The sequence below is a fragment of the Schistocerca gregaria genome, chromosome 7 (genome assembly GCF_023897955.1).
Source record: "Schistocerca gregaria isolate iqSchGreg1 chromosome 7, iqSchGreg1.2, whole genome shotgun sequence".
NCBI lineage: Eukaryota > Metazoa > Arthropoda > Insecta > Orthoptera > Acrididae > Schistocerca > Schistocerca gregaria.
The window spans coordinates 37,986,692-38,013,308 of NC_064926.1; the positions used below are offsets into that span (position 1 = coordinate 37,986,692).

At 40.9% G+C, this 26,617-nt stretch overlaps 1 protein-coding gene across 5 annotated transcripts in view; it reads left to right on the forward strand.

Moving 5' to 3' along the window:
* Window positions 1-26,617, forward strand: part of LOC126281330 (phosphatidylinositol phosphatase PTPRQ-like) — a 410,186-nt gene that overhangs the window by 111,427 nt on the left and 272,142 nt on the right. For all 5 annotated transcript variants that reach the window (XM_049980191.1, XM_049980192.1, XM_049980188.1 and 2 more), the window contains one exon: window positions 8,050-8,361. In XM_049980191.1, the coding sequence (XP_049836148.1) occupies window positions 8,050-8,361 (312 nt within the window). The remainder of the gene's footprint in view (window positions 1-8,049; window positions 8,362-26,617) is intronic.

Below are 26,617 nucleotides of genomic sequence, written 5' to 3' on the forward strand. Positions count from 1 at the left end.
AATAATTTGGGGCATCAGATGCTGCATGTCACACTAACAAGCTGTATGTCACACTAACAAGCTGCATGTCACAAGCTGAATGCACAGATGAGATCATTGATATAGTGTGGCTCAATAGTATATGTGGCTTGGAAGGCAATGAATAAACACAGGGAAGAAACGATAGAATGAACACTGAGAAGAGTAATGCTATAGAGAATAGTAATAAAGGGAAACATCACAGGGATATAGGGTGGATCAAAAGCTGTTAGGCAGAATCCTACTCTGGATTGGAATATCAACAATATAAAGAAAAGATAATTTGTCACTCATCATAAAGATGACACCTTGAGTTATAGACAGGCAGAGTGAAATGACATTTACACAATAGATTTTGGCCAAATCCTTATTCAGAACAGAAAACAAACATGCATTCATTCACACAAGCTATGGCACCTCACACACACACACACACACACACACACACACACACACATACACATACACATACACACATGGCTGCTTTCTTTGACAGACCAGACTGGGGAATGCAAATGTAATGTAGAATGGAAGCAGCAAACTGGAGCAGACAGGGAAGGGGAAGGGATAGCAGGGTATGGGTGAGGGGAGATGAGTGCTGTCTAACAGTGTTCAGAGACTAGAGAGCCAACAGGCACAACATTGAGAGGTTGATGAGCAGCTAATTGGGGGGAGCGGTGGGGGACAAAAAGAATTGGAGGGGGGAAGGGGAAAGGTGGGTGGGTGCGTTGACATATGGGAGCATGCAAAGAAGGTGAGGGGATGAGAATAGGGAGGAGGTGATAGGACAAAGCGGTTGGAAACATGAAGGGTGTGGAGCCAGTAGGTTATCGTAGGTTGATGCCAGGATAATTCCAGGAGTAGAGAATGGTTTGTGAGGACAACTCCCATCTGCATGGTTCAAAACAGTTGGTGGTGGAGTAGGGGATCCAGGTGGCTCTGATAGTGAAACAGCCATAGAAATATTGAAATCAAGTGTGTTAATGTTCGGCTGCATGTTGTGCCACGGGGTGGTCTACTTTGCTCGTGTCCATAATTTGGCAGTGGCTGTTCATCCCGGTTAACAGCTGGTTGATAGTCACAAAATATATAAAAAGTTGTGCTTGGTGGCTGAATAGAGCAGGTCTTGCATCTGAACTCTGTGGCAAGGGTTTGGTATTGGAAATAGCATCGGGATGCTTTAAATGTTGTGTGGATGTCAGAATACCACTTTGGAAGGAGTGAGAAGGATTCTGGGTAAGATGGCCCTCACTTCAAGTCATGATGATAGGTAATCAAAGACCTGAGGAAGGATGTGGTTCAATTGTTCCAATCTGGGATTATGCTGAATGTGTGTGTGTGTGTGTGTATTTGGGAGGGGAGAGGGGGGAGGGGGAGGGGGGGAGGGGGGAGGGGGAGAGGGAGAGTGAGGGGGGGAGGGGGAGGTGGGGATGGCACAGGTGATCTGTTTGCAAACTTGACCTGGGAGTAGTCCATTTCTGTGAAGGCCTTAGAGACCCTCAACATACTTGCTAAAGAAGTTCTTGTCACAGCAGATACACTATCTCTGGGTGGACAGACTGAATGGGAGGGATTCTTTGATTTGGAAGGGAAGACAGTTGTTGAAATGCAAATATTACTAGTGTTTGGTGGGTTTAATGTGAACTCCAATTCCACTGCCTCCTGATGCCTCACCTGTTTGCAGTAAAGTCCCTGCATGCTCCACCAGACAGCACTCTGCCCCCCCCCTCTCCCCCCATATCCTGCTTTCTTTGTGTGCTGCTCTCTGCCAAGCACCCCTTAGCTGCTCTTCTCCTTTTTAGCTCCTTGTTTTCTCCTCCCCTCCCCCCTCCCAACCTACCTGCCCTGCAGCCTGCCGACACTGTGCTTTTCAGCAGTTTAGTAACTGCACACTCTGCCAGACAGTACTCTTCTCTCCCCCCACCCATTTGCTGCTATTCCTTCCCCTTCTATGCCCCCTCCAAATTGCTACTTCCATTCTATGTGACAGTTGTATTGTGGTTCAAGTGGCTGGAGATGATGTTCATGAGCATGTGAGGTGAACTTTCTTGTGTGAATGAATGTGAATGTGTGTCCTTTTCTGAAGAAGGCTTTGGCCTAAATTTAATGTGTAAGAATTTTTTGTTGTGCCTGTCTGTAATTCAATGTGCCATCTTTACAGTGAGTGGCAATGTATCATTTCCATGTATTGTTGATATTCTAACCTGTAATTTCCATGGCTCAGCATTACTTTTTTGCAGACTTGGTCAACTTACTGCTTCCATGGAAGTTGGTCCTCTATGTACATTATTGGCCATTAAAATTGCTACACCAAGAAGAAATGCAGATGATAAATGGGTATTCACTGGAAAAATATATTATACTAGAACTGACATGTGATTACATTTTCAAGCAATTTGGGTGCATCGATCCTGAGATATCAGTATGCAGAACAACCACCGCTGGCTGTAATAATGGCCTTAATACACCTGGGAATTGAGCCAAACAGAGCTTGGATGGCGTGTACAGCTACAGCTGCCCATGCAGCTTCAACACAATACCACAGTTCATCAAGAGTAGTGTCTGGCGTATTTTGATGAGCCAGTTGCTCGACCACCATTGACCAGAAGACGTTTTCAATTGGTGAGAGATCTGGAGAACGTGCTGGCCAGGGCAGCAGTTGAACATTTTCTGTATCCAGAAAGGCCTGTACAGGACCTGCAACATGTGGCCGTGCATTATCCTGTTGAAATGTAGGGTTTTGCAAGGATTGAATGAAGGGTAGAGCCATGGGCCATAACACATCTGAAATGTAACGTCCACTGTTCAAAGTGCCATCAATGCAAACAAGAGGTGACCGAGACATGTAGCCAATGGCACTCCATACCAACATGCTGGTTGATATGCCAGTATGGTGATGATGAATAAATGCTTCCAATGTGTGTTCACCGCGATGTTGTCAAACATGGATGCGACCATCATGATGCTGTAAACAGAACCTGGAGTCATCCGAAAAAAAAAAATGACGTTTTGCCATTCATGCACCCAGGTTTATCGTTGAGTACACCATCGCAGGTGGTCCTGTCTGTGCTGCAGTGTGAAGGGTAACTGCAGCCATGGTCTTCGAGCTGATAGTCCATGCTGCTGCAAATGTCATCAAACTGTTTGTGGAGATGGTTGTTTTCTTGCAAAAGTCCCCATCTGTTGACTCAGGGTTCTAGATGTGGCTGCACGATTTGTTACAGCCATGCAGATAAGATGCCTGTCATCTCGACTTCTAGTGATACAAGGCTGTTGGCATCCAGCACAGTGTTCTGTATTACCCTCCTGAAACCACTGATTCCATATTCTGCTAATAGTCATTGGATCTTGCCCAACGCGAGCAGCAATGTCGTGATACGATAAACCACAATCACAAATAGGTTACAATCCAACCTTTATCAAAGTCAGAAACATGATGGTACACATTTCTCCTCCTTACACAATGCATCACAACAATGTTTCACCAGGCAACACTGGTCAACTGCTGTTTGTGTATGAGAAATTGGTTGGAAACTTTCCTCATATCAGCACGTTGTAGGTGTCGCCACTGGTGCCAACCTTGTGTGAATGCTCTGAAAAGCTAATCATTTGCATATCCCACCACCTTATTCCTGATGGTTAAATTTTGCGTCTGTAGCATGTCATCTTCATGGTGTAGCAATTTTAATGGCCAGTAGTTTATAAATCCAAAAATTTACATTCTGAACACATTTTTGACACAATTTCATCAATCACAAAATTTTCCTATTTGCATCACGCATTTTAGAATGAATAGTACTTGATTTCTCTATGTTTACCATTAAACTGTCTATTTAAAAGTGAACTGTAGCCTTTTCAACAAAGTTCTGAATGATTTGAGCAAGCTATGCTCACCATCTGTACAATAAAAATCTCTCTACTAAGATGAGAACCTGTAAATGGGTCTACTAATGTTCACTTCCCAGGTCTTGGGCTGAAGCCCATAGCTAAGGTTAACACAATTAGTAGCAGGCATAATCCATAACTAGAACAAATGCACCCACCTACAAATGGCAAAACTGCAACTCACACATGACATACACTGACAACAAGTTGTGTTGTAACAACTGACAACAAGCACAGTTGTTGTATATGAAATAGGCAAATTACCTTATTGTAACTTTAAACTAATTTGTGAAAATATGTGAGGAACTGTAATTAAGACAGCATGGTGACCACTTGCAAGCTTTGTTCTCAGCCAATATGGACAACAGTAAAATACAATTATTCAGGAATCAAACTTAAAATAAATAAATAAAAAAAATAATAAAATAAAAAAAACTTAAACCAAATTATATTTCACAAAGCATTGCTGGCTAGCACCCAGACGCCAGGTAGTGCAATCTTGGTAATTAGTAGTTTTCAAGAATGGAAAGTTGAGGTGGGAATATAACCATATCAGAAAAGGTATATTACTACTTACCATAAAAATGAAATGTTAAGCTGTGAACAGGTGCAATTGCATATTTCTTACACATAAGCTTTCGGCCACAGCCTTCATCAGAAAAGGAGAGACACACACCATTCATTCACACAGGCAAGCACACTGCCAACACTGGCAATTCAGTGTAGAGAGAATAAGAATACTTGATTCTCTGAATTTTTCTTCAGATCACTGTCTCATCAAACAATAACAATGTTACAAAATCATAATGGAAGTAAATAAAATAGAAACACTGGTTGTAGACAGCTGAGATATAAGAGATCATTTGGGAACTTATTCAACAATAATACAGATAAGTGGCAGTTTAGGAAATTGAAATTTGTGTTGAGCCTAAGAATAAATATTTATATGGGATAGGGTTTTATCAATAAATTTAAGGATAATAATAATAGGAACAAGAAAGGAAAATTCCAAGTATGGTAATGGAAAGTTCTGTTGGAATATAAAATACTTTTAAAGAAAAAATACATGTAAATGAAATATAGGTAGGAAATGAGAGTAAGACAGATGAAAGTGTATAGTGATCATAAACAAGAATGAAATTAAATTGATAATATGATCATTGATTGAAGACTATGCTCCATGGTGTGGGGCTTGTACTGCTGGTATTGGAGATGATTAATTACTGCAGGAAGAAAACATAGGTATTCTTAGGTGTACAGAGGATATGGATGATCTGTTGGAAATGGGTTGTATTTTTATATGCAGAATTGAAATTTGTGAGTATTTGCCAGACAATGAATGATAGTCATATGTTTGGAAGCCATCACATATAAATGAAACCATTAGGTTGATAGGTTTACTGCAGCATCCATGACACTGAATGTAAGAGAGAATTGTATAATTTGAATGGAAGTGTAAGTGATAGTAAGCACTTGGTAAAAAAAATCAGGACTCTGATATCCTAATGGAAAGTCATGGTGGAATGTAAATAATTCAGGGGATAGAGGTAAAAACTCAATGAATAGTAAAGGCATGGGACTGTTATAGGCACATAAATCAGAATGAGAGGTTTGCTAGCTTTTGAACAAATGCTTTTTCAAGCTGCACACACACACACACACACACACACACACACATACAACTGTACAGCTTCATCTGAATATAGCCATGATCATGCACGTATGTGTGTGTGAGAACTCAGAGCTTTTAATAGTGCAATTACATACTAAAGCTGTTGTTTTAGGCTTTGAAATATCAAAATTCTCCATTATTTTGTGTATAGTTTTTATAATGATAAAAAAGGTCCGTTTCAGAGTTTTATGAAATTTAATACAGTCAAACCTCCTTACAACAATTACTAAAACAATGTTAAATCCAAGTACAGTGATTATTTAATATTGTCCCAGCACATTCCCTATAAGTACTATGTTAATTATCCATCATTACAATATTACAGTGATGAAGTAATTTAAGCACACCCTGTTATAACGAAGACAAAGTTTTGGGGACCTTACTATTTTCTGCTACTGAGAATCTGACGATAATTGTTTGATAAATCTCTTAACCTTCAGCACTGTATTTTCTGAAGCTTTGCCCTATACTTTTATGTCAGTAAGCAGGTAGCAAATGGCATATAACCATGGGAGACCTGTGCTAAATGGCAAATATAAAGATTCATAGAGCTCCTTTGTCTGAACCAGTGTTAACTGTTTTAGTCTGTATATTGTTGAGCCTGAAATGCAGTTGGGCATGTAGTGTTGGGCTTGTACGCAGTTTATTTCTGTGATTTTTGTGATCTATGAATGTTCATAAGTTGATGTAAATATGCTTTGGACTTTGTTAATAAGATCTGAACAAGGGCTTGAATGGAGGTTTTTAAAAGACATCAACAATGGAATGAAACTGGCAGACGTGGCAAGGAACTATGGACTTGTACAATCAATGTTAGCTAGATTCCTTGAAAAGAACTGGAGAAAATTTTCTAAGTGACAAGTATAAGCCTTGAAGAAAAAGAATGAAGATGAGTGTTGCTGATGATGTGGACAATGCTACACTGCAGTGGTCTAATGAGATGTGTGCACAGAATATACTAATGGCTTGTTGATATGCCAAAAAGCCTTAGATTTCAGTAAGTTTCTTGGCATTTCTAATTTTAAGGTAAGGAAAAGATGGTTAAAGAGATTTAAGGAGAGACATGGAATTATTTTTGAAGTAATTTCTGGGAAGGAAAAACCAGCACTTTTAGGTGACGCAAAATGTTGGCAGAAAAACACCATGTGTGAACTGGTGGAAAAATACAGACCTGAAAGCATGTACAATGCAGATGAGATGGGATTGTTTTACCAGCTGATGCCAGAAGAGGCAATGGCCTTTAGAGGGGAAAAATGTAAAAGAGGGAAGTAATCTAAAATATGCCTATGGTTCTTTTGTGGAGCAATTCATCAGGGATACATCCCTATTGCTTAAAAAATGTAACAAGAGTAACAGGTAAGAGTACATACATTTTATTTTACTGTCCTTTAATTTATAAGTTGACCCAGTACCTTCAGCTGTAATGCTATGAGTATGCATGAGACGTACATATACTGCAGTAACCTACCAGATCAATTTTGTATTTTTTAAGCTTGTATGATGCCTCATGTTCATAGTGAGTGGCTGCTTTTGCTTGATAAAGAGCTGGCAAGGGAAAATAAGAAAATTGTATTGCTGGTGAATAATTGTAGTGTGCATAGCAACATGCCAGACTATGATACTACCCCTGAACTTCACTCCAGTAATTCAGCCTTTAGAGATGGGGATAATTAAGATCTTCAAGACAAAATACCATTCACCTCTAGTTCAATGTGTGGCATGGTTGATAGTTCCTGGAATGGTGTAAAGCCAAATGTGATTGTGAACTGCTGGGAAAAAAGGAAAAAAAAAGGATTGTGGTGGATGAGAAAATGCAGGATGATGTTCAAAGTGATCTTGAGATGTATTCAGCAGTAGGTGGTAAAATCATAGCTGTATCTATAGTTGAGTGTGTGTCAGTGGATGATGAAACATTGATGTTTGAAGAAAGCACCAATGAATCTATGATCAAAGAGTTAAGGAGTAATGAGCTTGTTGAAAATTCTGATGATGATAGTGTTGTGATAAGACTGTGCAAGACCTGCTCCTTCTCTAATGGAGCTAATAGATCAGCTGGAAATATTTAGCAAGCAGCACCCTCAATCCCAAATGTTTCAGTGGAACAATTGATTGCGTTGAAATAGATAAAGAAAATATTTACAAGAGAATCATTAAAAAAAAAGTGAAGTAAGTGAATTCTTCTGTACACAAGAGAAAGGTACTGTACTAATAAATGGAGTGAACAAAATGTGTTTTATTATCTGTCTTTTCTTGTTAATTCTCATCAGAAACATACTACAGTACTATATGTACTGACCTTTAAGGTATAGCACTGTAGTAGTCACTATTAACAAAACCTCATTGTAACATTAACCCTGTAATAACAATATCATTTTCATGGTCCCATGAGTATTGTCCTGTTGAGGTTTGACTGTACTTACTTTCAATAGTTTCTGCTTTTTACGATGGAATCCAAAGCACAGCTGGTTTTACAGTTCCAGATAAACCCAAAAGTTTATTGGTGAATGAAAGTAATGGTATACTTTCACTACAATGGGAGCCACCGACATGTATCCGAGGAGTACTGTTGTGCTATCATGTTACAATCACTTGCAAAGTTTCAAGAAATGGGCCAGACTGTCCGTGCCCACAGAACAGCTCTATCAGTATCAAAGAACCTCCATCTGAAACACAAACAACGTTTGTGGGACTTCATCCATATTCAGAATACAGTGTTGCTGTTGCTGCTGAAACCAAGATAGGTGTTGGGAATTCAAAAGAAGCATCTTTTAATACTACAGAGGATGGTGAGTCATAATGTATTTCATCTTTTTCTAACATACTGTAGATTTCAACATATTTCTGAAGAAATTGTAATAGTATATTGTAATCTACCCCTCCCTCATTTGTTTATTGTCACTGACTTCATAATAAACTCTTTTAATAAGCTTAAAGAGGAGTAAGATTTATAATAAACTTTTTTATTTATCTTCTTTTCTCATAATTGACTTCAGTTCTTCACATGTAGGGGTTGATTCTTGAAGCAGAAATTTTTGATATCATAGGTTCTTATGGTTTCAATTGGCATAATAACATCTGAAGAATTGCCTGAACAGTTAATTTCACTCTCTCACATTTTTTCTGTATCACACTGTCCTTACAAGTTCCACAACAAAAACAAAAACTACATTGTTATTGCCAGAAATAAAAACACGTTCAATCATATCAGAGGCATACCCACTATTAATCCATTCTGTGGTACTGACAATATTCCAAAGAGTTTACAAATTTTCTTGGAAAATGAATCTTCACCAATTTATACCATTATTTTATAAATGACTCAGAAGTAAATATAATAAATGCTGTCACATTAGATGCTGAATAGAACAGTCACTGCAGTGTAGTGGTTGTGATACTAAGCTGTTGCACGGAGAGTTGTGAGTTCAAAACTCACCTGAGCTGTAATACTTTAAACTCTATATCTGGTTCAAGTACATTCTAGAAGTACCCACAAGCAGCAAGAATCATTGTACTGGAATGTTTTGTACATGTATATATACCCAATATGTTCTGGCCAGAGGCAATTCACTCCAACCAAGCAAGTGCTAAATAAATCTTTATTAAATGAAGATAGTATTTGTCATTCATCTACTTACACCTTATTCTACGTGAAATTATTCTGGTGGAGATGCTGGGTATTGGAACTTGTGATACCACACATTATCGGTGACACAGTGGCCCCCATAAGGCCATGACAGAGCCGCCATTTACGTGGTGAGAAACACGAGTTCGAGCCATATTCAATAGATCCCAGTCTATTGGAAACAGAAGAAGAAGAGGATGTTACAATGACAGCAACTGTATGCCACCACATGAAACATCCTTCTGGGTTCTATAGTGATGATGACCAAGATCCAAACAAGTGGCTGAAGGTATATTAGCATACAGCCAAGATTAACAAATTGGATATGACCATGCGTTTGGCTAACGTATTTTTCTACTTAGAGGGCATTGCCAAGCAATGGTGTGAGAACAATGAGGAGAAGTTCACAAGCTTGGAAGTATTCCAGGCAGAATTGCGCAAGTATTTTGGCGACACACAATGACAGAAGTGCAAGCCTGAAGATAAATTAAAGTGCAGGGCAGAGTATCCAGGGGAAATGACAGCATCCTACATTCAAGACATCTTGAAGCTGTGTAAAATAGTGGATCCTAGAATGAAGGAGGAAGATAAGGTTGCATATATCATGCAGGGTGTTCCTGAGGACATATATCAAGCCCTACCCTGGAAGAAGGTTTCGACAACAGACAAATTCATAAAATGGTGCCAGTATATTGAGACAATGCATCAAAAAAGAATTACATGCAAAAAGTCTGAACGGATTCCAAACATCGTATCGATGTTTGTGATGGAGGAAGAAACTGATTTTACAAGTGTTCTTCGTCAGACACTGAGAGAGGAAATTCAGAAGGCACTTGGATTGCATGGTGAGCAAAAAACCATTTCCCTTTAAAAAGGTAAAAAAGACGAGACCACATGAGGAAACTGTTTGGGCACCAAGGAAGACTGATGTCTGGAGGACCCAGGATAACCATCCAGTATATTTTCACTGTGGATGACTGAGATGTGTAGTGCACTGTTGTCAAGAAAGGTGGCAGATATTTGATGATGCCCAAGCCAGAAGACAACAGATTCACCTTAGCCAACGCGAACTCCAGGATGACAAAGATGAACAAGAAGATGTGGGTGCAGGATGACGTATGTCACCATTGCTGCAAGCTGGCTGATGGACTGATGGAGAGGACGCTCCCCAACATGCCCCTTAGAAGCTCCACCTGATCACCTAACCACTGTAACCTGGAAAACTAAAGGATGCGACCTCCTTGGAGGTGACACCACCGAAGAGAAAAATCCTCCTCTGTCAACCATTACAAAAATGATAGGAAACTACTTTGATATCCTCATGGATGGCCGACCAGACCAAGCTCTTGTGGACTCTGGGCATCATATTCAGTCATTTTGGAGAAGTACCGTCACCAGCTGCAGACAACTGTGTTCATCGAGTCAAGAACAAATCATCTCTGCTGAAGGTGGCTGATGGGAAATATGTAAAACCTACAGGAAGATGTGTAATTCATGTGGGTATAAGTGGCCATACACAGCACTTAGACTTCATCATCTTACAAGAGTGTAGTCATGATGTAATTCTCATATGGGACTTTTTGAAAGCTTTTCAGGCAATTATAGATTGTGGTGGCTAGAAGATTATGCTAGATGAGATGAGGTACTGTGGACAGGAAGATGCGCATCCCAGTGTGTGGAGACTATGTCACCAACCCATGGATCTTGTAGTGGAATGTAAGAGTAGCATACCATTGAAGAATAACTTGGTCATCCCAGCCTTTGTTATCTCGTTTAAGAATGGATTTGGTCAATTGTGGATAGTTAGCTGTCATTGAGATCGTTCCAAGATGCATGTGCGTAGCAAACACTGAGTCATTAATTGCAATGCAGATGAGTGTCATAGAAACCTCCCATGTCTAGTCTGTGGGCGAAATTAGTGCTGCCACTTTGAGATAAGATTGTCTAGCTCATCTATCACCAGATCTCACTAAGAAACAATAGAAGAAGCTACTTTCCATGCTTCAAGAGTTCTCTGAATGCTTCAATCTACAAGTGAGAAGTAAATTAGAAAAAATCAACAGTGACGCATCAGATTAGCACTGGAGACCATCAACCAATAAGCCAGAGAGTGTACCATGTGTCAGCAACAGAACGTCGAATAATTCACGATGAATGCTAATCAGATGCGTCACTGTTGATTTTTTCTAATTTGCTCCTCACTTGTAGATTGAAGCATTCAGAGAACTCTTGAAGAATGGAAAGTAGCTTCTTCTATTGTTTCTTAGTGGGATCTGGTGATAGTTGAGCTAGACTATCTTGTCTCAAAGTGGCAGCACTAATTTCGCCCACAGACTAGACATGGGAGGTTTCTATGACACTCATCTGCTTTGCAATTAATGACTCAGTGTTTGCTATGCACATGCATCTTGGAATGATCTCAACGACAGTTAACTATCCACAATTGACCAAATCCATTCTTAAACGAGATTACAGAGGCTGGGATGATCAAGTTATTCTTCAGTGGTATGCTACTCTTACATTCCACTACAAGATCCATAGGTAGAGAAAATGATGAAGAATGATATTATTCAGCCTTCGCAGAGCCCATGGGCATCACCAGTGGTTCTCGTCAGGAAGAAGGATGGCAGTTGATACTTTTGTGTTGATTACAGGAAGATAAATAAGATAACTAAAAAGTGCATTTACCCTCATCCACGAATTGTCAATACACTAGATTGTCTGAAGGGGGCAAAGTTTTTCTCAACCATGGACATGTGTACTGAGGATACTGGCAAATTGAACTAGATGAGGCTTATTGTCAGAAGACTGCATTCATCACCTCTGAGGGCCTGTATGAGTTTAAGGTAGTGCCGTTTGGTTTGTGTAATGCACCAGCAACTTTTGAATGATGATGAACAATCTTCTAAGTCACCTAAAGTGGACTATGTGTCTTTGTTATTTAGATGACATTATAGTGTTCTCAGAGATATGAGATGAACACATAGAAAGACTGAGGGCCGTTCTTAAGTGTCACCAACAAGGTGGACTGAAACTTAATCCAAAACAGTGTCTCCTTGCAGCAAAAGAAATAAAAATACTTGGACACATTGTGCCAAATGAAGGCATGTGACCAGACGCAGAAAAGGTGAGATCTATAATGGAATTTCCTATTCCTAAAAGTATTAGAGATGTGAGAAGCATCCTCAGATTACGTTCTTATTACCGTCATTTTATCAAAGACTTTTGTATCAAAGCCAGGCCACTACAAGTGTTGTTAAAAGCTGATGCTAAATTTATCTGTGGTGGTGCTCAACAAGATTGTTTTGATGTGCTTTCAATGTGCTGCAAAAACCTCTGACGACTGACTCTGTACTTGGTCTGTATGATGAGAGAACAGAACTACACACAGATGCCAGTGGGTATGGGATTGGTGCTGTTCTGCTGCAGATTTTGGATGGAACAGAGAACCTATGTTTCTATGATACTTACAAAAGCTGAGTGAAACTATTCAATTAAAGAAAGAGAATGTCTTGCTGTCATCTGGGCCAGGTGCACATTTTGACAGTATCTCTATGGAAGGCCATTCACAGTTAATACAGACCATTATTCACTTTGTTGGTAGACAGGTCTTAAGGATCCAACAGGACAACTCATAAGGTGTCTTCAAGAGTATGACATTACCACAGTGTACAAAAGTGGAAGAAAACACCAAGATGCCAACTGTCTCTCAAGAAACCCTGTGAAAGACCATCAAGACTTTGATGAAGTAGGGACTGTGTTCCTGCACTCCAGGATCTCTCTGCTGAGCAGAAGGACGCCAAGATATTTCAAATTATGCTTGCCTTAAATCGGTCAGAGGATGTGAAAGGACAATTTATGGTAGTTAATTGATTACTTTGGAAGAAAAACTTTGATCCATTTGGAAAGAGGTGGCTACCAGTGATTCTTAAACATATGCGCTTAGATGTTCTACAGAAATTCCATGACACACCTGAGGACAGACTTTTCGGATTTATTAAGACATGTGATAGGATCCACAGTTCCTCAGAAACCACCTGGCCAACTCATACCAATTCCACCAGCTGAAACACCTTTCCAGCATGTCAGGATTGATCTCCTCAGATAATTTCCAATGTCTGCTTGTGGCAATAGATGCACTGATTATCTGACATGCTATGCTATTAGAAAAACCACTAAAACAGCCGAAGCATTTGAGGTAGCCAAATTCATCATGGAAGACATTGCATTAAAACACTGTGCTCCAAGGCCATTAATTATCAATTGAGGGAAAGTTTTTCAGTCGAATCTTGTGGCAGAGATAAATCATCGGTGCAACATTACTCATCACATGAAGACTGCCTACTATCCGCAAACTAATGGCCTTACTAAATGCCTTAATAAGACCCTGGCTGACATGCTATCAATGTTCATCAATATTGAGCAGAGCAACTGGGATGAGATGTTACCTTTTGTGACATTTACCTACAACACCGCCAAACAAGACACCACAGGATTCACACCATTTTTCCTGGTACATGGGTGTGAGGTGACGATGACGATGGACACTGTATTTCTGTTACATCATGATGATGTGGATGATGACTACAATGGCCACGTGTTAACTAGAGCTGAGGAAGCTCGGCAGTTAGCTCGACTCCACACGCTGCAGGCTCAAGAAGACGATCACAGAAGGTAGGAGGCTGGAGGCAGTTTGCTCCATGCTTTTGTGTGTGCAAGTGCTGAATAAACTTTCTTTAAGTGAATTTAGTGTTCATCATTCCATGCAAGCCACCACCCTGTTGTTTACCAGCCTGCTGACCTCATCTGGATCTTCACTCTCGTTCGGAATGTTGGTCTCTCTGAGAAGCTCCTCAGGTCCTACTTTGGACCTTATAAGGTTGTAAGACAGTTGTCTGATGTTACTTATGAAGTTGTAGATTTTGACCCTGACACAAGACAACAAAATATCAGAGATACGGTCCACATCCTTCAAATAAAGCCCTATAGGGATCCTGCAACCCAGGGTACATTTGAAGCTCCAGCGACAGGTAACAAGTGGAAAGATGACAAAGAATGTAGTGGCAAGGGAAGTTCTAAGAATTTCACCACCAGGGTGAACATCAGTCATGGGGAGTCGGAGTATGCAGGACCAATGACTCATTATTGCACTAGGAGGACATAACACCAAGACACTGTTCGCTTAAGGAGGGAGCAATGTTGCAGAAGAAGCTGAGTAGCACAGTTACTGTAGTGTAGTGGTTATGGTAGTAGGTTGTTGCATGGAGGTTTGTGATTTCAAAACCCACCTGAACTCTAAAATTTTAATTTCTATATTCGGTTTGACCACATTCTAGAAGTGTCCACAGATTGCACGAATCATAGTACTGGAATTATCTGTAGCTCTATGTGTACCATATGTGTTCTGGCTGGAGGCAGTTTGCTCCATGCTTTTGTGTGTGCAAGTGCTGAATAAACTTTCTTTAAGTGAATTTAGTGTTCATCATTCATCTACTTACACCTTCTTCTACATGAAAATATTGTCAGATGGTGAAACTATTAATAGGAATCATAGGTGTGCCAGATATTTTGTAATTTGAAATATTCACAAAAAAAGTAATTTTAACTGTACATACAGAGCTAGTACATAATAACTGTAACAACAAAAATAAAAGTAAAGGAATTTATTTTTATACATTTTAGCCTTAAATATACCACATCATATACAAAATCATATGAAATTCCTTTATAAAAACAGCTGAGATAATATTAACCTGTTTAAAAAGTAGAAAGTATTTTTGGTATCAATAACTTCTGTTGAAGAAAAGTAATGCTAGAGGAGGGTGTCCCTTTACAATATACCCCTCACATAATTTGGAAACAATGTGTTTACAATATTTTATGACAGACCATAATTTTTGCCAAATCGTGTACAAAATGATGCCAGAAAATAGAATATAGATTTATAGAAGGGTCTGATTCATAACATATTACAGAAAACATAAGAAAAATATCTACTGTACAAGTCATAGTCTATACATATATTAGGACATGGCATTCAGGTTTCCAGATATGTGGAACATACTATCACAAGACAAGTAATACAAACTCAAAACTTCAACATTACAACACTAAACTATAGAAGTTAGTACAGAGACAAGGTAGATTACTAGAATTACAAATTGCAAGTTTATATACATAAACTCAAACCTTCAAAGTCTTCAAAAAAGAAGAGAAAAAAATTCATTGCCTAAGTGTATGACAAGTGAGCCAACTTGGAAAACTCACACTGATGGGAACAGACCAGAATAATATACTCAATCATGAGTAGGATTATAGCACAATGTCAGTCAGCCACATAAAGTGAAGTATTTAAGGATATGTTTACTCATGAAAGGACAAAGTAATGAAAAAAATATTAGGGCCTAAGCTTATGATGTAGGGACTGACCCATGAATCCAAACGACACCAGGTACAAACCAGCAAAAAATGTTTCGACAAAATGAAATGAATAGAGTTCATGTTGTTTTTGTTGTGGACTTTAGTCCTGAGACTGGTTTGATGCAGCTCTCCATGCTACTCTACCCTGTGCAAGGTTCTTCGTCTCCCAGTATCTACTGCAACCTACATCCTTTTGAATCTGCTTTGTGTATTCATCTCTTGGTCTCCCTCTATGATTTTTACCCTCCACACTGCCCTCCAGTACTAAATTGGTGATCCCTTGATGCCTCAGAACATGTCCCACCAACCGATCTCTTCTTCTAGTCAAGTTGTGCCACAAACATATCTTCTCCTCAATTCTATTCAATACCTCCTATTAGTTCAACCATATGTAAAGAGCAATTATAAGGAGCATCTAGCCTCAATGAATAGTTGCGTGCTTTCCTTGAGTACACACACAGTTGTGATGACCAGGGGTACCCAAAACAGAGTTAAGCATGAGTCTGCCCACAACTCAAGTTCCAGTCAGGTACAATATTACAGTACTCACAGTAAATACAGGTAAACGGAGTTGTAAACAGCTTTCAATGCTGACATAATTGAGTAACTGGAGGACCAAAATAAGCATATGAAAGCACACACGTATGCATCTTGTTTATCATCTATACTAGTAAATGTCTTTCATACTATTTGCTAATTGTCCATACAAACTAACCTGCATACATAAAGGCCTAAACAATTCATTTACAACTGATATAAAAACATACATATTGATTTAAAGTTACATAATGTATTGGAAAGTCAATCCCCCTACTTGGAAGGAAAAAAAAAAAAAATACATTTATGTGGAATAAACTGTTGTTGCCATTCTTGATTAACAATTAACAAATCTCAGTCACAACATTAATGTTTTTGACAGATGCTTGAGTTCATTACCCAACACCTGTGATCTCTTGTAAGTTGACTGGACCAGAAGGATACAGCCATACAGCAGTGTGAGGAGTGTATCCACCCACATCTTTCAATTTCCTCCATGGAGTTCTCATCGCACACTCCATTGTATAGATAACTTCCTGTCTAGCATTCACTTCAAATCCTGAAACATTGTTTTGTGTACTAAATATGATGTTCAATACATTCTTCACATTACATGACATATGCTCTCCTATTTATATCACAAAAGCAGTTATGTAGGATTTCGTCATATGTGATTAAAAAGTGTTCACATATGAAACTTTAATAAGCAGAATTAATCACAATGAAGAAAAAAATGAACCAACTAGGTGATACACACAGATATACTAAGATACTGTTCCTAATTTTTACGGTACAAATTACGAACATTGTTCCATTTCAAAACTGGAAAGGAACTACTCATTTAGTCTCATGACATATATGTATAAAATTCTAAATCACAGATCTTTTAAAAAACATAATTATATAGTGTATCACAGATTTTAACTCAGTCAACAGCTAAGATAGACCTTTAAAAATTACATATTACACACTACATTCATGATGAACAAAACACAATTATATAATCTTATGAATCTGCAAATGCAGTGTATATTTTCTTCCAACTAAGGGTCACTAAGCATCCATATTCAGAGGTCTTAACATCAATACTAAAAGTTAAAAGTGCTTGACATTTTACATACTTGCTTTGCTTACTTGTACCTCCTCTTATCTTTACACCTTTAATGGACATTTCCACAAAATTCCTACTATACATAATCTTGTCACTGAATTGTTCAGATATACCACAGAGCAGGCTATGTGTATCAATCAAACAGTTCCCTTCCTACTGATCAATCTTAATCTTCATGTAAGGGCACCCAAAATCTGAATCATCATCTCTGTTATTTGACACTTCATGTAAAAGATCACTTTCAGTTTTATCAAATGCTACATCCACTCTGTATTTACAGGGTTTTATCAACTTTACTGGTATCATAGCATTACTTTACTTACTCATGTTGGCAGCTAAAGAATGAACGCAATGAATGGATTCCATAGCACAACTAACATCACTTATTACAGAATGAACACAAAATATATTACTATTGGAATTACATTTCCTACTTAGATCTTCCTTCACTTCATTCCATCAATTTGGATAAAAATTTTAACTAACCACTGCTAACTTAGTCCAGAATGTACATTTATCTATGTTATCATCAATCTGATCCCAAACAAACTTTAAAAAGTTTTCACCTTTATTCTCTAAGGTTACAGATAACTCACCTTTACTGTTTGGATCATTACTCTGCATGACATCAATGAACAACTGCTTTGACTGGACTGGTATACTATGACTTTCACTTACATTATCACATATACCACTTACTTTACCTGTATTGTCAACATCATTCACAAATAACTCAAAAACTTCATTATTCGTAAATCCCACATATACCTGATACACACCATCATCATAGTTTTCCAAAATTACTTCATCAACAACATCATTAACAACACAAGTCTCATCTCCACCAAAATCACTTGGCAGTGTGGTTTCAGTTGTCTCAGACTGCAGTTGTGTGTGAGTTGCATTTGCCTGAGAGAGAGAGAGAGAGAGAGAGAGAGAGAGAGAGAGAGAGAGAGAGAGAGTGTGTGTGTGTGTGTGTGTGTGTGTGTGTGTGTGTGTGTGTGTGTGCGTGCGTGCGTGCGTGCGCACGTATGTGTGTCTATTGTTGACAAACACCATTGAGCGAAATCTTTAAATGTGAAAATCTTTTTGTTGTGCCTATCTGCGACTCAGCATCTGCACTATATGGTGAGTAGCAATTTTCCTTCTCATAATATTGTTACCTCACTTACATTCATTTGCAATAAGATACCAGTCTCAGACTTACCAACCTCAGTTATTTCAAAGCTCTCATTCACATCTACATCAAAAACACCACCTAGTTCAGAGTCAATACAGTCATCATCTGATTTACATACATCAATAACACTGTTTCCTGTCCAAGAGAAGAAATCATTAGTACATACTACATCAACATTCTCACTACTCTCACATTCTGGTTTGTGATTAGCACTACAGTAAAGTGCCTTTTGTGGGAGTGTACAGGGATGATATGCAGAGAGGGTAGGGCAACTGGTGCAGTCAGAAGGTTAGATGGCAGGGGTGGAAAAGGAGGAAACTAAAAAGACTGTGGATGCATTTGTGGAATAGAAGGCTATGAAGTGAGAACAGGGAAGGGAATAGGTAAGTGAAGGACAATGACTAGCAAGGGCTGAGGCAAGGAGAGTTCTCACCTGTGAAAATCAGAAAAGATGGTGTTGGTAGGAAGAACCCAGATGGCGTGGGCAGTAAAACAGTCATTAAAAGGAATAATGATGAGCTGGGCACTAATTCTGACCAAGAAACCAAGTACAGCTTTTCATAGTTCTAGCCTCAAAATTACCTTACTATCTACCGGCGCTTTGACGCTTGGTAAGTCTTGGAATCTTGAAAGCGCCGGTAGATAGGCACAATGAATAAAACACACAAACACACACACAGAATTTCGAGCTTTTGCAACCGGCAGCTGCTTCGTCAGGAAAGTGGCAAGGAAAAGGAAAGATGAAAGGATGTGGGTTTTAAGGGAGAGGGTAAGGAGTCATTCCAATCCTGGGAGCGGAAAGACTTACCTTAGGGGGAAAAAAGGATAGGCATGTACTCGCAAACACACACACACGCATATCCATCCATACATACACAGACACAAGCAGACATATTTAAAGGCAAAGAGTATGGGCAGAGATGTAAGTCAAGGCGGAAGTGTGGAGCCAAAGACAATGTTGAATGACAGGTGAGGTATGAGTCGCGGCAACTTGAAATTAGCAGTGATTGAGGCCTGGTGGATAACGAGAAGAGAGGATATATTGAAGGGCAAGTTCCCATCTCCGGAGCATGTACTCGCAAACACACACACACGCATATCCATTCATACATACATACACAGACACAAGCAGACATATTTAAAGGCAAAGAGTATGGGCAGAGATGTAAGTCAAGGCGGAAGTGTGGAGGCAAAGACAATGTTGAATGACAGGTGAGGCATGAGTCGCGGCAACTTGAAATTAGAGGCGATTGAGGCCTGGTGGATAACGAGAAGAGAGGATATATTGAAGGGCAAGTTCCCATCTCCGGAGTTTGGATAGGTTGGTGTTGGTGGGAAGTATCCAGATAACTCGGATGGTATAACACTGTGCCAAGATGTGCTGGCCGTGCACCAAGGCATGTTTAGCCACAGGGTGATCCTCATTACCAACAAACACTGTCTGCCTGTGTCCATTCATGCGAATGGACAGTTTGTTGCTGGTCATTCCCACATAGAAAGCATCACAGTGCAGGCAGGTCAGTTGGTAAATTACGTGGGTGCTTTCACATGTGGCTCTGCCTTTGATCGTGTACACCTTCCGGGTTACAGGACTGGAGTAGGTGATGGTGGGAGGGTGCATAGGACAGGTTTTACACCGGGGGCGGTTGCAAGAGTAGGACCAGAGGGTAGGGAAGGTGGTTTGGGGATTTCATAGGGATGAACCAAGAGGTTACAAAGGTTAGGTGGATGGCGGAAATACACTCTTGGTGGAGTGGGGAGGATTTCATGAAGGATGGATCTCATTTCGGGGCAGGATTTTAGGAAGTCGTATCCCTGCTGGAGAGCCACATTCAGAGTCTGATCCAGTCCCGGGAAGTATCCTGTCACAAGTGGGGCACTTTTGGGGTTCTTCTGTGAGAGGTTCTGGGTTTGAGGGGATGAGGAAGTGGCTCTGGTTATCTGCTTCTGTACCAGGTCGGGAGGGTAGTTGCGGGATGCGAAAGCTGTTTTCAGGTTGTTGGTGTAATGGTCCAGGGATTCAGGACTGGAGTAGATTTGTTTGCCTCGAAGACCTAGGGACCGTTTGGTATGGATTGGGTGGCAGCTGTCATAATGGAGGTACTGTTGCTTGTTGGTGGTTTTCATGTGGACGGGTGTGTGAAGCTGGCCATTGGACAGATGGAGGTCAACGTCAAGGAAAGTGGCATGGGATTTGGAGTAGGACCAGGTGAATCTGATGGAACCAAAGGAGTTGAGGTTGGAGAGGAAATTCTGGAGTTGTTCTTCACTGTGAGTCCAGATCATGAAGATGTCATCAATAAATCTGTACCAAACTTTGGGTTGGCAGGCTTGGGTAACCAAGAAGGCTTCCTCTAAGCGACCCATAAATAGGTTGGCATACGAGGGGGCCATCCTGGTACCCATGGCTGTTCCCCTTAATTGTTGGTATGTCTGGCCTTCAAAAGTGAAGAAGTTGTGGGTCAGGATGAAGCTGGCTAAGGTGACGAGGAAAGAGGTTTTAGGTAGGGTGGCAGGTGATCGGCGTGAAAGGAAGTGCTCCATTGCAGCGAGGCCCTGGACGTGCGGGATATTCGTGTATAGGGAAGTGGCATCAATGGTTACAAGGATGGTTTCCGGGGGTAACAGACTGGGTACGGATTCCAGGCGTTCGAGAAAGTGGTTGGTGTCTTTGATGAAGGATGGGAGACTGCATGTAATGGGTTGAAGGTGTTGATCTACGTAGGCAGAGATACGTTCTGTGGGGGCTTGGTAACCAGCTACAATGGGGCGGCCAGGATGTTTGGGTTTGTGAATTTTAGGAAGTAGGTAGAAGGTAGGTGTGCGAGACTTCGGTGGGGTCAGGAGTTTGATGGAGTCAGGCGAAAGGTTTTGTAGGGGGCCTAAGGTTCTGAGGATTCCTTGAAGCTCTGCCTGGACATCAGAAATGGGATTACCTTCTCAAACTTTGTATGTAGAGTTGTCTGAAAGCTGACACAGTCCCTTAGCCACATACTCCCGACGATCAAGTACCACGGTCGTGGAACCCTTGTCAGCCGGAAAAATGATGATGGATCGGTCAGCCTTCAGATCACGGATAGCCTGGGCTTCAGCTGTGGTGATGTTGGGAGTAGAATTAAGGTTTTTCAAGAAAGATTGAGAGGCAAGGCTGGAAGTGAGAAATTCCTGGAAGGTTTGGAGAGGGTGATTTTGAGGAAGAGGAGGTGGGTCCCGCTGTGATGGAGGACAGAACTGTTCCAGGCAGGGTTCAATTTGGATAGTGTCTTGGGGAGTTGGATCATTAGGAGTGGGATCAGGATTATTCTTCTTCGTGGCAAAGTGATATTTCCAGCAGAGACTACGAGTGTAGGACAGTAAATCTTTGACAAGGGCAGTTTGGTTGAACCTGGGAGTGGGGCTGAAGGTGAGGCCTTTGTATAGGACAGAGGTTTCGGATTGGGAAAGAGGTTTGGAGGAAAGGTTAACTACTGAATTGGGGTGTTGTAGTTCCAGATTGTGTTGACTAGTATTTTGAGGTGTTGGGGGGAGTGGAGCTGGTAGTGGGAGATTGAGTAGATGGGAGAGACTGGTTCTGTGAGCAATGAGAGGAGGTTGAGGTTTGTTGGAACTGTTGTGAAGGATGAGTGAGTTGCCTTTCCGGAGGTGGGAAACCAGGAGATGGGATAGTTTTTTGAGGTGGAGGGTGGCATGCTGTTCTAATTTGCGGTTGGCCTGTAGGAGGATGCTATGAACAGCCGGTGTGGATGTGGGAGAGGAAAGATTGAGGACTTTGATTTGGGATAGGAGTCGATGGGTGTGTTCATTGTCCGAGTCGATGTATAGGTGAAGGATTAGGCGGGTGAGTTCTATGGATTGTGCTGTTTGGAAGTGGTATAAGGACTGATGGAAAGAAGGATTGCAGCCAGAGATGGGAACTTTAAGTGTGAGGCCTTTGGGGGTAATGCCAAATGTCAGACAAGGCTGAGTAAATAAAATATGGGAGCGTAATCTGGCTAGAGTGAAGGCATGTTTGCAGAGGGAATGTAAATAAAATTTAATGGGGTCGTTGTAGGGATGTTGTGAGGTTAACATGGTATTAGAAGGTGGAAAGGGTAATATGACGTTAAAGTGAAAATAAATAGAAATATATGTAGGGAGAGACAACGGTGTGAAAGAAGTTGAAAAAGTGTTGGTTTGGGATGAGCTATGTTGATCCTGTGCTGAACTTAGATTGATGAACAACAATGGGTGCAAAGGTGAGGTAGTTGTATTGTCTCCAAAACACGTGAAAGGGTGGGGAAATTCAGGAAAATTTCGAAAATAATTTCTCGAAAATAGTTTCGAAAGAAAAGAAGAAAAAATTTTTTGAAAAAAGTTTCGAAAAATATTTCCCAAAAACAAAAATTAAAAAAAATTTTCGAATAAAATGCGTCTAAATGTATTCAAAGGACTGGTTGTGTACTGGCAGGTTATGAAAATGAGGCTAACAATTGTTTGATGAAGAAATAATAACGTTTTTTAAACCTGTGGGAAGTTGCTAAAAATGATCGGTTATGTGGGAAAAACGGGAATGGAAATAAAAACGAAAGTTGTTGGAAATAGCTGAGATGGTTGTTTAATGGGTGAAAGTAAGTGAAGCTGTGAAATAGTATTCACGAGTTTACACGAAATGTTTGTAAACTTGGAACAGTGGATTTTATAGCAGCGGTAATGTTGAAAGCGTTAAAAATTTTTAGGTTATGGTTTGTAAGTAAATTACGTATTATTGAGTATAATTAGGCAGGATAAAATGTATGGTAGATTAAATAAAAAGGGAAGATGAATACAAAGTGAAACTACTTGTACAAACAAAAAGAGAAAGTAAGATGATAGAGAAGATTTAGAAATGCAACAGAAGCAATAACAAAGGTAATTGTTGGGTTCAAATTAATTATGATGTAAATAAAATAGAAAGAAACTTCCACAACGGAAAAATATATTAAAAACAAAGATTCCAAGACTTACCAAGTGCGAAAGCGCTGGTAGATAGGCAGAATGAATAAAACACACAAACACACACACACACACACAGAATTTCGAGCTTTCGCAGCCGGCGGCTGCTTCGTCAGGAAAGAGGGAAGGAGAAGGAAAGTTGAAAGGATGTGGGTTTTAAGGGAGAGGGTAAGGAGTCATTCCAATCCCGGGAGCGGAAAGACTTACCTTCCTTCATCAAAGACACTAACCACTTTCTCGAACGCCTGGAATCCGTACCCAGTCTGTTACCCCCGGAAACCATCCTTGTAACCATTGATGCCACTTCCCTATACACAAATATCCCGCACGTCCTGGGCCTTGCTGCAATGGAGCACTTCCTTTCACGCCGATCACCTGCCCCCGTACCTAAAACCTCTTTCCTCCTCAACTTAATCAGCTTCATCCTGACCCACAATTTCTTCACTTTTGAAGGCCAGACATACCAACAATTAAAGGGAACAGCCATGGGTACCAGGATGGCCCCATCATATGCCAACCTATTTATGGGTCGCTTAGAGCAAGCCTTCTTGGTTACCCAAGCCTGCCAACCCAAAGTTTGGTACAGATTTATTGATGACATCTTCATGATCTGGACTCACAGTGAAGAACAACTCCAGAATTTCCTCTCCAACCACAACTTATTTGGTTCCATCAGATTCACCTGGTCCTACTCCAAATCCCATGCCACTTTCCTTGACGTTGACCTCTATCTGTCCAATGGCCAGCTTCACACATCCGTCCACATCAAGCCCACCAACAAGCAACGGTACCTCCATTATAATAGCTGCCACCCATTCCATACCAAACGGTCCCTAGGTCTTCGTGGCAAACGAATCTGCTCCAGTCCTGAATCCCTGGACCATTACACCAACAACCTGAAAACAGCTTTCGCATCCCGCAACTACCCTCCCGACCTGGTACAGAAGCAGATAACCAGAGCCACTTCCTCATCCCCTCAAACCCAGAACCTCTCACAGAAGAACCCCAAAAGTGCCCCACTTGTGACAGGATACGTCACGGGACTGGATCAGACTCTGAGTGTGGCTCTCCAGCAGGGATACGACTTCCTAACACCCTGCCCCGAAATGAGATCCATCCTTCATGAAATCCTCCCCACTCCACCAAGAGTGTATTTCCGCCGTCCACCTAACCTTTGTAACCTCTTGGTTCATCGCTATGAAATCCCCAAACCACTTTCCCTACCCTCTGGTCCTCCCCTTGCAACCGCCCCCGGTGTAAAACCTGTCCTATGCACCCTCCCACCATCACCTACTCCAGTCCTGTAACCCGGAAGGTGTACACGATCAAAGGCAGAGCCACATGTGAAAACACCCACGTGATTTACCAACTGACCTGCCTACACTGTGATGCTTTCTATGTGGGAATGACCAGCAACAAACTGTCCATTTGCATGAATGGACACAGGCAAACAGTGTTTGTGGTAATGAGGATCACCCTGTGGCTAAACATCCCTTGGTGAACGGCCAGCACATCTTGGCACAGTGTTATACTGTCTGAGTTATCTGGATACTTCCCACCAACAACAACCTACCCGAACTCTGGAGATGGGAACTTGCCCTTCAGTATATCCTCTCTTCTCATTATCCACCAGGCCTCAATCTCCGTTAATTTCAAGTTGCCGCCACTCATACCTCACCTGTCATTCAACATCATCTTTGCATCCACACTTCCGCCTTGACTTACATCTCTGCCCATACTCTTTGCCTTTAAATATGTTTGCTTGTGTCTGTGTATATATGGATGGATATGCATGTGTGTGTGAGTATATACCTATCCTTTTTTCCCCCTAAGGTAAGTCTTTCCGCTCTCAGGATTGGAATGACTCCTTACCCTCTCCCTTAAAACCCACATCCTTTCACCTTTCCTTTTCCTTCCCACTTTCCTGACGAAGCAGCCACTGGTTGCGAAAGCTCAAAACTCTGTGTGTGTATTTGTGTGTTTTATTCATTGTGCCTATCTACCTGCGCTTTCCCGGTTGGTAAGAAACTATCACTGTCCGTCACATGAATGGACACAGGCAGACAGTGTTTGTTGGTAATGAGGATCACCTTGTGGCTAAACATGCCTTGTTGCATTGCCAGCACATCTTGGCACAGTGTTACACCATCCAAGTTATCTGGATACTTCCCACTAACACCAACCTGTCAGAACTCCGTAGATGGGAACTTACCCTTCAGTATAATCTCTCTTCTCGATATCCGCCAGGCCTCAACCTCTGTTAATTTCAAGTTGCCGCCGCTCATACCTCACCTGTCTTTCAACAACTTCTTTGCATCTGTACCTCCATCTCAACTGTCATCTCTTTGCCTTTGCAAATGTCTGCTTGTGTCTGAGTATGTGCGGATGGATATGTGTGTGTGTGTGTGTGTGTGTGTGTGTGTGTGTGTGTGTGTGTGTGTGGGCGCGCGCGCGCGCGAGTGTACACCTGTCCTTTTTTCCCCATACGATAAGTCTTTCCGCTCCTGGGATTGGATGACTCTTTACCCTCTCCCGTAAAACCCACACCGTTTCGTCTTTCCCTCTCCTTCCCTCTTTCCTGAAGAAGCAACCGTTGGTAACGATAGCTTGAATTTTGTTTGTATGTTTGCGTTTGTTTGTGTGTCTATCAACCTGCCAGTGCTTTTGTTTGGTAAGTCCAATCATCTTTGTTTTTTTATATGTAATAAAAACAAAGATTCCAAAACTTACCAAGCGGGAAAGCGCCGGTAGACAGTCACAATAAAATAACACACACACACAAAATTTCGAGCTTTCACAACCGGCGGCTGCTTCATCAGGAAAGAGAGAAGGAAAAGGAGAGATGAAAGGATGCGGGTTCAAATGGCTCTGAGCACTATGGGACTCAACTGCAGTGGTCATTAGTCCCCTAGAACTTAGAAGTACTTAAACATAACTTACCTAAGGACATCACACACATCCATGCCCGAGGCAGGATTCAAACCTGCGACCGTAGCAGTCACACCGTTCCGGACTGTGCGCCTAGAACTGTGAGACCACCGCGGACGGCGAAAGGATGTGGGTTTTTAGGGAGACGGTAAGGAGTCATTCCAATCCCGGGAGCGGAAAGACTTACCTGAAGGGGAAAAAAGGATAGCTATATACTCGTGCACACACACACACACACACACACACACACACACACACACACACACACACACA